This window comes from Podarcis bocagei (assembly GCF_964188305.1).
Source record: "Podarcis bocagei genome assembly, chromosome: 5".
NCBI classification, from domain to species: Eukaryota; Metazoa; Chordata; class Lepidosauria; order Squamata; family Lacertidae; genus Podarcis; species Podarcis bocagei.
This window is the reverse complement of record NC_138129.1, coordinates 75,635,159-75,649,453: the sequence shown is the minus strand read 5'-3', so window position 1 is coordinate 75,649,453 and position 14,295 is coordinate 75,635,159. Positions and strand designations below refer to the sequence as shown.

Below are 14,295 nucleotides of genomic sequence, written 5' to 3'. Positions count from 1 at the left end.
TTCTATTTTTACTTTTTTATTCTTCTTTTTCATTTCCCGCTTTTATCTGATGATACTCTTTTCTGGCATGTTTGTATTTGTAATATTTGTAATATATTGTAATCTGTGTATTTCTTTCATAATAAAAAATAAAAAAAAAAGGAAGGCTGATCGCCGAAGAATTAATGCTTTTGAATTATGGTGCTGGAGGACACTCTTGAGAGTCCCATGGACTGCAAGAAGATCAAACCTATCCATTCTTAAGGAAATCAGCCCTGAATGCTCACTGGAAGGACAGATCCTGAAGCTGAGGCTCCAATACTTTGGCCACCTCATGAGAAGAGAAGACTCCCTGGAAAAGACCCTGATGTTGGGAAAGATTGAGGGCAAAAGGAGAAGGGGACAACAGAGGACAAGATGGTTGGACAGTGTTCTCGAAGCTACCAGCATGAGTTTGACCAAACTGCGGGAGGCAGTGGAAGACAGGAGTGCCTGGCATGCTCTGATCCATGGGGTCACGAAGAGTCGGACACGACTAAATGACTAAACAACAACATGCTGCGTAATCATCTTCTGATACACCTGCCTTGCTTCTGACTGTGAAATCCCCATTGGGTGCCCTGGCTGAGCCCCCACAGCAAAAGAGCAAAAGAAGGAGGTGGCCTCACAGCTGTTTGGAGCCCTAAGTCATTTAGGGCTTTAAGCACTGGGATTGGCACCTTGAGTTTGGCCCGGAACTGAACTGGCAGCCAATCCCTGACTGTTGACTTTGCTAGCTGGGGCTATAATAGGAGTTGAGACCCAGCAACAGCTTCAGGACACCCAAGTGGGTTCCTCACACCCTAGCAGAATGCTCCTCTCCATCTCATAATGGCTTCATCTCATTTTGAGAGGTGGAAACCCTAAGGCAAATCTTGTAAAATGTATTGGAGGGATGTGTGTGTGAAAACCTGAGAAGTGCCGATAATTCTGTAGAGCCTCTGTGATTCTCAAGATTTTTGAGGCACCAGCTGCCATCATTGATGGTAGACAAAGTTAGGCAGCTTCTTGGCACACAATCATTTCAAAGTGAGTATAGTCAAGGCCATGACATGGTTTGGTTCGTAAGGAGGAGTTGTCTCAAAGTCTGCTTGAATTGGTCTCTAGTGATTGTGCTAAATTTTGATCAAAGGCTGCCCACCCATGATCAGATTTATTCTGTCGCAACAGTGAGTTCCAGAAAGATGTGCTTGTAAAAATTAACAGTGGGGTTCTTGGGATTTTGCATTGGAGGCTCTGGCTTGGAGCCAAATAGAGTGAATGAGTGAGTGCAATGCAAAATGAGTGATGGGTTTCGGGTTACACTGGGAGAGAATTAAACCTGTGACTGTAATATAACTCTTTTTTCTTTCATTGTTCCTCAGTATAAAGGCTTTCTTTCTTTTTTTTTTAAGGGTACTGGCTTTCTCTGTGTTTAGTATTGTGTAGAAAGTCATTTCTCTGTAAGACATGCTTTTACAAGTATTATTTTTTAATTTTTCTTTGCAGGTAACTGAAGACTCTCTATCAAAGCACCTATAGTTGTAACATATTCCCAGAAGGGTGCCCACCAGGCACAAAGAACTACAAAGAAAGTTGATCCGCAGACCCCTGGTGTGGCAAGAATGACTTCAAGTTGTATGATTCCAGTGTTTGCTTTGATGATTGGGTGTTTAGCCTCTGCAGGTAAGTGGCCTCAACGTCAATTTGGGCCTCCAAATGTTGCAAGCACTTGGATTTAATTGCAGGTTGCATTTTTTTTTTTAATCGCCGGGAGGCATTTAGTTCAATACCAATGTAAATGTTCCCTGGTGTGACTGCATTAGCAAGAAATAATATTGGGAACCTTGTTATGGTCTACAACTACAGGCAAAACTGTAAATTGTAACAGAATGGGCGTGTTTGTATTATGCCTGTGGGCAGTTGGTGGCTTCCATGGGAAATGTGATATAGAACGATATAGATGTTTGGTCTGATCCAGCAGAACTGCTCTTTTGTACTTAGAATGGTACATTTCCGCCCATGTGTGCTTGCTGTTCATTAAGATTTGTTGGAGCAACTCCCTTTCACATCCCATTCAACATCTGAGTTGTGTTTGCCTGGGACACAAGAGAGACCTTTCTCTGTAGTAATGCCTAGGCTTGGGAACTCCCTTCCGAGAAACGCCTGCCTTGACCTCTCCCTGATTGTGAGCCACCGGAAGGCCAAGGCATTTCTCCTTAGACGGGTGTTAGATCAGCCAAACTGCTCATGTTTTTAAAGTAATTGCTTTTGAGTTTTTAATCTTTGCTGTCCTGGTACATTTTCATCTTTTTGTTGGCTTTGTGTTGGCCACATTTGCACATAATGCTAAACCAAGATCTAGTGCTATCTGCACAAACAGGAAGGAGCCTGAGTGAAGCACCAGGCTTGAGAGCTTCTGCCTCCCTTCCTGTGCTGCCTGAAGAACTTTGCTAGTGTTTAGTTTCAGGTTTCATTAATCATGGCTTGTTGTGCTGTGCAAACCAGAGAGTGTCCTTTAAAACAAACACTGGTCAGTTGCAAAGCAAGCCAACTTCCCAACCATGGCCTGATTTTCATGTAACACCAAGGCAAGGTAAATGGAAGCCAAGGTATATAAACCAACAAACCATGGCTCATGAGTGTGGATTTTGTGGTTAATAAACCATGGTTAAGATGCTGGGCCAGGTTTTGACAATCAAATTACATCATGGTTTATAAACCAGGGCATATGCAAACTGGGCCCATGAAGCTGACTTGTTCAAGTAAGCAGATTGTTCAAGTAAGCAGATTGTTTGATGTATCACAGTATTTTAATATTCTTTTGGAAGCCGCCCAGAGTGGCTGGGGAAGCCCAGCCAGATGATGATGATGATGATGATGATTATATTTTGCGTTAAACTATGATGTCTGATTCATATGCAATGTTAAGCCAGGAATCTCTGAAAGTAAATGCTAGTAAAGTCCTCCAAGATGGACAGGAGGAACAGGACGAGGGCAGGGGAGAGCCCTGTGGCTTTGGTCGGGCTCTTTCCTGCTTGCACACATGACACTATACCTTGGTTTTAGAGCAAAACTATGAAAATACATGCCGGCTCAAATACATACCAGCAGCAAGTTCATATGTTTTCTAATCCATGGTGTTCTGAAACTGTTTTTGAAGTCCACAAGTGGTTTTTGTTCTGGCACAAAAGTATAGAGTCCAGCGGGGAAGTGTCCAAGATGTCCAAGATGATGTAGTGGGGAGACAGTGGACAGTGGATGGATGTCTCGTTTAAATATGAGATGTTCTCATTGTGGAAATGGTGACCAGCTGCAGGGAAAGACATGTCTGACCAATAAAGTGCATTACAAGCTGGCCTCTTCTCTCTCTCTTTTTTTCATCAATTGCATGGAAAATAATACTCTTTCAAAAATGTGTTTAAACCTTCTGGGACTTTCTCCAGGGTTTAATTTCAACGAAGGCGTCCAGGCAGTGCTTATTTTGATTCGTTAACATGATGTGATGCCTGGATGTTGTAATGATCTTATTTGGTGACAGATAAATATTTAAAAGTAGGCCAAATGTGTCTAAAGGTGATGTGCAGGATATTGATAGTTAATAGCAATACTTAGCATTTTTAACTGCTCAAAGGACTTTACACACATCATCTCAGTTATCCTTATGGCAACTTTGAAACGTTAGCCAGAATTGCTAGCCCCTACTTCAGAGAAGTTGGTGGCTTATCCAATGCTACTAGCTGAGTTCATAACCAAAGTGAGATTTGAATTAAAGTTCTTTTAGGCTGCAATCCCATTCTCACTTATGTAAGCCCATTGAACACAGTCAAGATTACTTCTGAGTAGATATATCTAGGGTTCCAGCCTTAATTATTATTTTCTGCTTGCCATTGCATCAAAAAATGATTTAGTTGGCTCAGGTAGGATCTTACTCGATGATTTTGGAAAACAGAAGTTGCATTTCATCAGCACAAATAAATTAGTGGTTGTTGGGGAAGGGGAACGAAGTTCACCTCTTGGATATATCTTGAGCATTATTTTAATGAATTGCTTCCCATGAGACATCCCAAAAGGATTTGCAATATTTGCCCTCTCTAAAACAATCTTGGAGGTTGTGGACCTCGGCTGCAGGGGAGGAGTAATCATTTAACTGGTACAATCTTTGGTCCTCAGTTTCCCAGCTCATTTACAAAGGTCACCAGTACCTTGAACATAGCCTTACAAGGTGGATCTTACCAGGATAAGGGGGAAGGGAAATCCATACTTGTATGCCATTTTGAGCCCCTTTGAAGAGTGGCATCCTTTAAGACTTTGGCTGCATTCACACAGCAGTTTATCCAGTTTTCCTGATGTCTCCCTAAGTGCTACCAGTCATGCTGGCTCTGCACTATTTCTACCACCAGAGGAAGCAATGATTCTGAATACCAGTTGCTGGAAACCACAGGAGGGGAGAGTGCTGGGGCCTGCTTGAGGGTTTCCCACAGATATCTGGTCTGCCACTGTGAGAACAGGGTGCTGGACTAAATGAGCCACTGGCCAGATGCAGCAGGCTCTTGTGTTCTTACATCCTTGTTGCATCATTCCCCCAAATTATGATAGGTACCAAACAGCCTTCATGCCTTATTAGATAATACTGTATAGTAACAGTATTACTATTATTAAATAGCAACAGTATGACTATGTGTTACTGAATAATACTGAACAGTGGGTCCCCCCCCCAAACTGGTGGGATAGTGTCCTCCTTACTTCTAACACTAATAAGGTTTGTTTCTTTTAAAAATTGTCTTTGTATGAAAGATAATCATATCTGTTATAGCAGAGTTCTTTTAACAACGGATAGTAATGCTTTCCCTTTTTGAAATCTGTTTTCCCTCTTTCATCAATTCTGTTATTTCGTCCTGATAAGGAAACTGTGTCGCATCTCAGTTCTAAAGTCGTGCAACACCATGGTGACGATTGGCATGGAAATGGACAATAAAAATAAACATCCCATTTATGGCTGTGATGTCTTTTTTTTTTTTTTTAGCTTTGCTTTTCTGGAAGGAAAATCCTCATGGGCTTCCTAGAGTGGATGTGCAAAAGAAATTAGAAGTTAAGATAGTAGAAACCCCTTGAACAGCATTGTTAATTGTATCATGGGAACTGGATGAAGATAAGGAAATGTTCACCTACTTGTTCTCTCTCTCTCTCTCCCCCTTGCTGAGCATCTTCCAGGTTCAATAAAGCTCAACAATTTATGTCACTGTTTCCTTCATTATACTTAGTCAGATTCCATTGGAAAGTAAAAGATACAAACTTGTTTCCTTTCCTGAGGGGAGAAATAGCATGTGACTGATCTTACATGGCTTTCTTAATTTGAACAACTTGTAAAGACTTGAGGTTTGTTTGTTTTATTATTTTTATTTATTAAATTTCTATGCCACCCTTCATCCAAGGATCACAGGACAGTTTGCAATATAAAAATACATAACAAGGTAACAATCAAAAATAATATCTCCCCTTTACTATTTAGGAAATAGTAATGTTTTGCAGGGTGCTGTAAAGATAGAGGTATATTTTTAACATAAGAAAAAAGCACACACAGAGAGGTTGAAAGGTGATAAAATGAATGGGTCAAATTGTACCAGTTTTGGTACACCGGGCCATCAAATGCAGCAATAGAAATGCTCCAGAGGTAATGAACAAGATGCCCTCCAAATGTTGTTTGACTACAGTTCTCATCATCCCTGACCATTGGGCCTGCTAGTTGGTGCTCATGGGAGTTGTAGTCCAGCAACATCTGAAGGGCACCATATTGGCTGTATCTTATACCTGTATCTTGAAGCAGATCCATAAAAGACAATAACCATCAGACTCTAAGGAACCTGCAGGCTATTGAATCCAGCATTTATAGCTAATCTGCCCACATCACCAAGATTATTTTAACTTCTAATATCTGTAATCACCTTCCTTAAGTATCCTCAGAAGTTGGAAAAGAGGTTTAGAAATGATATAGAGAAGTGTTTGTTTTCCTTGGAAGCTAGACCTCTGTATTTGAAGATTCTTAAGTCTGAGTCCCCATGGTTTTCTGATATTGCTTGCCTGTTCATATGGTTCTTTCACTGGCCTCTTTTAAAGCGTGTATTAAAGATTTATCTCCCCCCCCCCCCCAATTTGAGGTTGTTGGTATTGTTTCTGTGTGTCAGAATTGTGCAAGTTATGTCTTGTTTGGCTTTTGTAAAGCTCTGGTTTGCTAGTGGTATATTCTGGGCAAATGGCTCTTGACAAATTCCTCTGTTTTTTCAGAGCTTGCCTGCAGATTTGGTCCCCTGTGGCTTTGATGCAGCAGAGGATGAATAAGAATGCTCACTGAGTAAACATGGAAATTGGGCATTTCGTTAAATCTGACACTAGATTGTGCTAGATGAATTCTCAAAAGCATACTACAGGGCAGTAGAACATCTACAGTGGGGTATGTTCAGGATTTGGAATTCTGTAGAACTAGGTATTCAGTGTGTATTATTAAGCTATCCAGAGCACCAAGCCAAAAAAGATGTTCTGCATCACATTCTTAGGTTTTCCTTTTCTACTTTGCTGCTGTTCTTCTGTTCCACTTCCTATACTGTGTGAAGTATGACTTTGTGCCAAAGAGAAATTTTTGCTGAGGTTTCCTTGAGTGCTACTGAAACTCAAGCAAGAGGAGATTTCCAGAGAGGAAATGAGTTGTGAAATGCTACAAGCCTTTGTACTATGTAATTGCCCTCCTTGATAGTTCTGCTAAGTGATACACTTGAAGATGCAAAACGCTCAGGTGCAAATAATGTGTACTTCATTATGTTATTCCGACAAAAAATCATGGTTTGTTGTTAACGAGCAAAAAAATGAGAGAGCATGCATTTTTATTCATTTATTGCAGCATATCTCTATGATTATTTTTTTTTTTGAGGAAGGGGGAATCAAGGTTAAAAACAAAAATAGGCACCAGTAAAATCTTACCATCAAAATCAAACTCCAAAAGCTCCCCCACAAATGACAGGAAAGCAGCACAGTGAAAATCAATATAGGGCATGGCAAAAATAGTCGGTTTTCAAATGTCAGCTGAAATAGAAAAGTTTTTTACCTGCCTATGAAAGGGCAGCGGGGGGGGGGGGGGTTGACAATCTGCTTCTGAACTATGCTCAAGATGCTAGCAATAACTTACAAAACCTTAAAACAATTTGGAACCTGGGCATTTCAAGGACTGCTTCTTCTTGTACTGTTCTGTACTGCAGCTTTTTCTAGGTAACGTGAAGCTGCAACACTTGCTTCCTGGAAGATAGAGAGGCCAGATGGTGAGGTCAGCACACTGCAGACACATAGGCAGGAGGCTGGATTAGCTCCACTGGTGCAATTGTGGAATGCTGGATTGTCTCCCCAACTGTGGAATGCTCTCGCCAGAGAGACTCGCCAGGCTCCATCATTACATGTTTTTATCTCTTATCTTCCATCCATGCAAGCAAGAGGCATTATCAGAGTTCAAGGACCTATTCCAACCAGGCAGGAACTCTCAGGGAGGCTGCAAAGCAGGGCTGGTAAGGGATATGAACTCAGGGGGAGGTGTGTGTCCCGAGGGGCTGCCTTTTTCCCCCGGGCCTGAGGTTCCCCACCCCTTCCATAGAATATAACAGAACTCTGGAATATAGCACTATATTTATAAAGTGCCTATTTATAATACAGAAGTTGCAATGCAATTTATCCTATGTAACTTACAAAGCAACCCATCAAGCACCAGGAACCTCTGTCCCACAGGAAAAATTAGACCTGGCAGACAGTTATCCTATTATTGTTTAGGAATCAACAGCGGTTGTTTTCCCCAAGCCACACCCATGACATCAGGTGTGGGACATGTAAAGATGCAGCTGCAAAGGAACATTTGGGAGTCTTAAAGGATGCATCTCATTGTTCCTTGGCAAATGGGCTTTACATTTGGCCTGTTTTAAATTTGGCATCAAATGCAAGCAAGGGATTGGCTTCATTTTGGGAGGCTACAGTGCGCATCTTTGCACAAAAGCAAGACCAGTTAAGCTAGATGGACTTCCTCCCAGGCAAGTGGATATAGGACTGAAATATAATAATAATAATAATAATAATAATAATAATAATAATAATAATAATAATAATAATTTCATTTCATGCAGGAGTGCAGAGCCCTTATCCAGAATGAATAAATGTATTCCTTGCTAAAGGCCTATACTTCTTAAAAGAATCAGTACAAGAAAAACAGCCATTATTTCTGGCCAATAATGTTAACAAAAAATTCTAGCCGATAATGTTAATGATAAAATTAGGTTCTAAATCCACAAATGAAGCAGGCGTTCAGTTTTTGATATTTACAAAAGATTTCTTTTTTTAAAAGAACAGCTGGTGTCTGTGCGCTCGATGCCTTTTATACTTGCCGTATAATCAAAACCTTGAGCAGTGACAACAACAATGTTGGCATAGGCAAATATATTCCAGTGGAAAAGTTTATCATATGCAAGGACTGTGGGAGTTCAATAGCATTTTTTAATGAGCACATCAGGACAGCAATTGTTTTTCCAACAGCAGATGCTTCATTTCTAGCCAACACACTTGGGGCTATATTTTTTACACTACTTCATGTGTAACTTCATTCCTCCTGCAGACAGTCCAGCTGTTTGATAGGTGTGTGTATTCCCCTGTGCGGTAGCCAGTGTTTTACAAGCTGTCAGTTACTTGTGTATGTACTGTCACCATGCTGGTCTCTTAAGCATTTGTCCCCCATGCTGTTTGTTGATCACTTTCTAAGCGGAATATCCCATTTTGGTGTAATATTCAGTCAAGGGTTCATGGCTGTAAAAAAGTATTTTAACAAGTGAAAAGCAAAAGCTCCCATCTCCAATTCTTACCAATATACAAATAGCATCGGTGAGGTTTGTTGAAAACTCCTTCCAGGCCACTTAGCCTTGCCCATTCATAATGTTGATGTAAATGACAAACAGAGGAAATATTGTTGCCACGATGGAAGGGGCTCAGCAGTGGAACACACTTTGGTTTAGCAAGGAGAGAACTTAAGCATGAGCCTGGGTTCAGGTGGCAATTGCAGACCCTCCAAGAGTCCCTATTTTCTAGGGATAGTACTGGATTTACAGAAACCATTTTGGTTTCTGATTTGATCCTGGAATGTCCCACTTTTCCTTAGGATGTCCCAATTTTTATCTGAGAAATGTTGGAAGGTATGTGGACCAGAGTTTCCCCTAGTGCACGCTTGACTGGGAGTGAGCTCCTTTGAACTCAGTGCACTTGGCTTGGGAGCAAAAATGACCAGGGAGGAGTACAGTGATTGCGAGTGAGCTCCTTTGAACTCAGTGCACTTGGCGTGGGAGCACTGAGCTCAGTACAGTGATTGCAAGCTCCAGAGAGTAGCTTACTGTTGTGCAAACTAGACCTATAAGGGTAACAAAAGCATAATGTAGAAAGAAAGCACTTAGGGTAGGTTGAAAGCTTCCCCAAAATGCATTTTGTGACTGCATTCACAAAATGTCCAGAGACTGATTTTGCAGAAACATAACTGACCTTCTACTGTGTGTGGCAATGTGAGCAAGCGCAAAGTTTGCGGCTGCATTATAAGGAGAATGATGGACCAGATAAACCTTGGGATGCTCCAGGAAGGCAATTACCACATTCTCATGTATTGCATGCACTGTCATTTTTATGACGCTCTGTTTACAGTTGACCCTGGTCTTCTGTTTTAATAGGCAAAAGAGAGAAGCGAACCCAGTCTGGAGGTCATAAATGCCATAATATGATATGTATTTGCATTAATGGATGCATGTGTTCCAAGTGAACTGTCCAGATTTGTGTAACTTGCCTGGCAGATAACAAAGTTGAAATCTGTCCCAGTGTCTTTGATTTACAAACGCACCCCCCACCCCCCCGAGCCCAGCTTAAGCTTCATATTAAGGATTCTGATGAGGACTTAGTTGTCTGGGCCATCCATCTGCTTCTGAATAAATGTCAGTGTTAGGACATCTGAGTATTTATTAGTGGAAAACTTCCCAAACAGTTCATCCCGGGGCTGCAGTTATCTCATTTAATTTGGCTTTGAAGAACAATGTTGGAGGTAGTTTGTTTGAAGGTTTGTGTTTGGGTGCTAATGCATTTTAAAGCAGCATTTAATTGTTTTGGGGCTTCCCTTATGGTCTTTGAAAATTCATCTTTTTTATTAAAAAAGCCTGTGTTTTGTGGTACTGGTGATTTGATTGGATGCTGCCTCATGCCAGTTGCTGTTTTTGGATTACTACCAACAATTTTCCTCTTTGAAATAATGTTCTCAGCCATATTGTTCTCATGGCTTGTGGCCACCACTGAACTGACCCTCCCTCTGGGAACCTCAGATTTTCACCCTGGCACTTTCAGGGAAATGAATTTGGCATAGTACTTATCAGACCCTAGAAGAGTCGTAATTTGGCATAAACCTGTCTAACGGGGAAAGGACATGCCAAGCAGTGTCAGTCTTTAGTCTCTAGTGAGTGTCAAGTGTTTCTGAGTCCAGGTTTATGCTCACAAGTCCAGTTGGGGGAGAGAATGAGAGTCTGCTGGTCCACTCAGGACAAGGGTCAGCTTGTCTCTCTGATAACACATCAGATCTCCCCTCAAGCACTTGGAAGCCTTCACTTCGTTAGAACATCAGCTTTCAGCTCGCTTTGGCTTGTGCCTGGCTTTTACCTCTGTTCTGCCAGATGTTCTCCCTTCTGACTTCCTGTTGCTTTGCCCCTGCTTCAGAGCAGGTTCTATTAGCAAGCCACTTTGGACTGGGCTGTCATAAAATAATAATAATAAAATATTTTTCAGATAATTTTTTTTTAATGAGCGCCTTCACATAAAATAAAGGACAGGCCCTGTTCTCAGGATCAGTCTCAGATTCTCACAAAGTGCACATCCTCCATCATTTCTCTTATGAAAGTAAGGAAAAGCCAGACATTCCGGAATCAAATCAGAAACTGGGACAGCTTCTGTTAATCCAGGACTGTCCCTGGAAAATAGGAACACTTGGGGGTGGGGAGGTCTGAGAGTGACAGGAGCTGTGTTAACCCTTTCTGTTGAGGGGCACATGGTTTGGAGTTGGGCACAAGAGGGTCATAGCTGGGGCCTTCATTATTATTGTCCTCTCTGCCATCTCTTAAGTTCTTTAACCACTGATATCCGATCTCTTCTCAATCCAGTTACCTTGCAGATTTTTAGAAGGGCTTTACAATTTTTTTTTTTTTTGCAAAAACAAAGAAAAAGGTAGCCATCTTGCTGTTTTACCTATGTTCTCTTAAAAATGCTTAGGCATGATGTGTTATGTAACTGGTTAAATGAGTATGTTCTCCTCCCATCTTTTTCTGTAGCTCCTGCTACATTTTCCTTTGTCAATGTAGAGGATTCAGAAGTACTGGAAAGAGAGGCTGCTATATGACGAGAAAAATGGTACCAGCAAACTATTAGCGTTATCTCTTAGCTCAGTACAGAAATCAAAACAAGACCATATCATAAGCCATTTTTCAAAGTACTGATATAATAAATGTTCTGGCCTTTGCAGTAGCAGTATTTATTACATTCAGTCTTTCTTATTCCAAGGACATGGCTCCATTACAATCTAGCTTTGTGTTCACACTGTAACCCTGTCATGCAGGCTAGGTTGAGAGGCCGTGGTTTGTCAAAGGTTACTCACTAAGTCCTGTGGCTTAAATAGGAATCTGGACCTACCTCTCTCAAGTCCAAACCAATGTGGCCAATATATCTCAACATCTGCAATATGCTGTCTTCTTGATGATTTCCATTTCCATCCATGCCTTATGTTTACAAGATCAAAACTGTACATCTGCAGCAAGAAGCATGCGAGTAAGTCAACACATGAACACCAGACCAACCTTGATTTTATTGGTATGATTTAGAAGAAAAGAATTCTAATGAAATGTTTCTGAGTGCTGCACCGTTTAATGGTGTTGTTAAAATCTTATAGTATGTAGCAAAGGCATAACAGGCTTCCCCTGTTTCTTCTTCTTGTCCATTTTTGAAAGTTTGCAGATCGTACAGTGTCTGCCTGCCAGGAGTAAGTTTATTTCTGTCTAGATGTGTCCCACTGCACATGAGCATATATGATGAGTGAGTTGGCCAGAAAACATGACCTCTGCATTCACTTTTCGTTAAAGGTTTTCCAGAAGGTATAAGCTAGGACTCTTGACCTAGACAACACCATAGTTAGTGTTAGTGAGAACCCTATTGGAGCAGACCAGGATCCTGTCCCCACAGTGCCAACCAGATGCCCATGGGAAACTTGGAGGCAGGATCCGAGTGCAATAACATTCTCTCTGCTTGCGGTTCCCTCGCCCCTGAGTTAGTGTGCTACTGATGGAAGTAGAACATTGTGGCCTTATCCTGCATGTTGTTCAATCCTCTTTTAAAGCCATTCAATATGGTGGCTATCACTGTGGCTTGTAGGAATGAGTTCATTTTGTGATGGTGACCCCTTTCTAGTTTGATGATGATGATGATTTATAGGCCAAGAGAGAAGAGAGAATAAGACTCATAATACTAATTTATTCCCCCCAAAGATGGAGTACTGTCCTGAATTTACTAGGATGTCCAATCTGCAGCCAAAAGAGATTACTCACTGGAAAAGTCCAACAGGGCAAGGATGAAAACTCGTGCCAAATAACTTCGAGGTGCCACAAAACTTTTTTGTTACATTTCCTCCATACTGTTTCTCTCTCCCGTGCTGCTGGTTGGGGGAGAAATGGAGTTAAGAGAAAACAATAATTTGATGCTACTCTTTCTTGTGTGTTTCTAAGGTAGCTGGTGAGGACTGTAGGCTGCAACATCCGGGAGGCACCGGGTTGACAAAAGACCACTGCAGGGCAACAATTCCTGGGGAATATTATTATTATGTGACATTCAGATTAAATTAATTCCTTGCTCAGCTTCTCAGAAAACGTCTCTTGAGTGTTGCCATCAGAAACACGTGTCAGATTTGTGGGCACTGCTCCCCTTCCTCCTTGGCTGTGCTTGAACTGCCAGTAAATAGTAATAACTGTGTTGGTGGGGTAGGGGTTTGGGTTGTTTTTGTTTGCTACTACGATACATATTTTTGGGTTCACCTGGGATAGCTCAGTTGGTAGAGCATGAGACTATTAATCTCAGGGTTGTGGGTTCAAGCCCCACATTATGCAAAAAGAAAGATTCCTTCATTACACGGGTTTGGACTAGATGATCCTCATGGTCCCTCCCAACTCTACAATTCTGTGAAACTGTGATTTTAAATTGTAAACCGCCCTGTGATCTCGGCTGAAGGGCAGTATAGAAATTTAAGAATGAATGAATGAATGAATGAATGGAACACAGCCAAGTGATCACAGAATGTCCCTAGCCTTTTGATCCAAACTCAGTGTTTGAACAGCATGGCAGATCGGGGAAAGAGCATGCATGAGCTCAAGACCTGCTCCTGATATCATTTTGAGCAGAAGCTGTGAGGGAATAGTGAATAGGTTTCAAAGCACTCTGGGTTTACTTTATGACTTCATCAGTTCATTGTACTGTCCTAACAATGCTGTGTAATGCAAGGGTGGGGAACCTGTGACACACCGGGTGTTGCTGGACTACAGCTCCCATTGTCCATGATTGTTGGCCATGCTGACTGGGATGGGAGCTGGAGTCCAGCAAAATTTGGAGGGCTACACATTCTCCACCCTTGGTTTAACAGATAGGCCCTTGATTAAAGAGGCTAGTTTGGGGGTGGCTGTAAAAAGGGGCAGAATTAATGTTTAGATTTTGCGCTATGGCTACCTCCCACCCTGATCTCAGATTACTTTCCATTATCTTCATTGCTGCCATTTAAACAGAGTCCTCATTTTTGCGTATCAAAATTACTTAGGTTGGAGGTTATAAGCAGGATGGGGACAGCAATGTGAGCTAATAAAAAGAAGAGCTTTTGTATCTAATGTTAATATTCGCCACCGGCATTTTTTGCATGTGAGTGTGGGGCAGATCTCCGCTTCCTGCTGCCAAAGTTAATATATTTGTAAATAACGTAAGTAATGTAAATATCTCCCAATACTGATTTTTCACAGAAATCTGTTCAGAGTGCCTCTAATTCATTTGTGACTCTAAATGGATGTCAAATGAGACAGTCTTTTAAAAACAATTGGCCCAGTAATCTCTTAGATAATCTCATGGAACATTAAAGCTCAACATTGTAGTTAAAGCACAGCTTTCTAAAATCAACAAGAAAGGACTGTTTTACATGCTGTGAAAAAGGGATTGTTTTGTATTTGGTTTGGA

At 41.4% G+C, this 14,295-nt stretch overlaps 1 protein-coding gene and 2 long non-coding RNA genes across 3 annotated transcripts in view; 2 read left to right on the top strand and 1 right to left on the bottom strand.

Moving 5' to 3' along the window:
- The window catches only part of LOC308586948, a 562,568-nt gene that overhangs the window by 339,947 nt on the left and 208,326 nt on the right, over positions 1-14,295 (top strand). The window lies entirely within an intron of this gene.
- Positions 1-14,295, top strand: part of TGFBR3 (transforming growth factor beta receptor 3) — a 140,712-nt gene that overhangs the window by 25,702 nt on the left and 100,715 nt on the right. The window contains exon 2 of the mRNA XM_081194006.1: positions 1,507-1,683. Coding sequence (XP_081050132.1) covers positions 1,623-1,683 — 61 coding nt within the window. The 5' untranslated portion in view covers positions 1,507-1,622. The remainder of the gene's footprint in view (positions 1-1,506; positions 1,684-14,295) is intronic.
- Positions 1-14,295, bottom strand: part of LOC308586929 — a 138,139-nt gene that overhangs the window by 38,392 nt on the left and 85,452 nt on the right. The gene's annotated exons all lie outside the window — the stretch shown is intronic.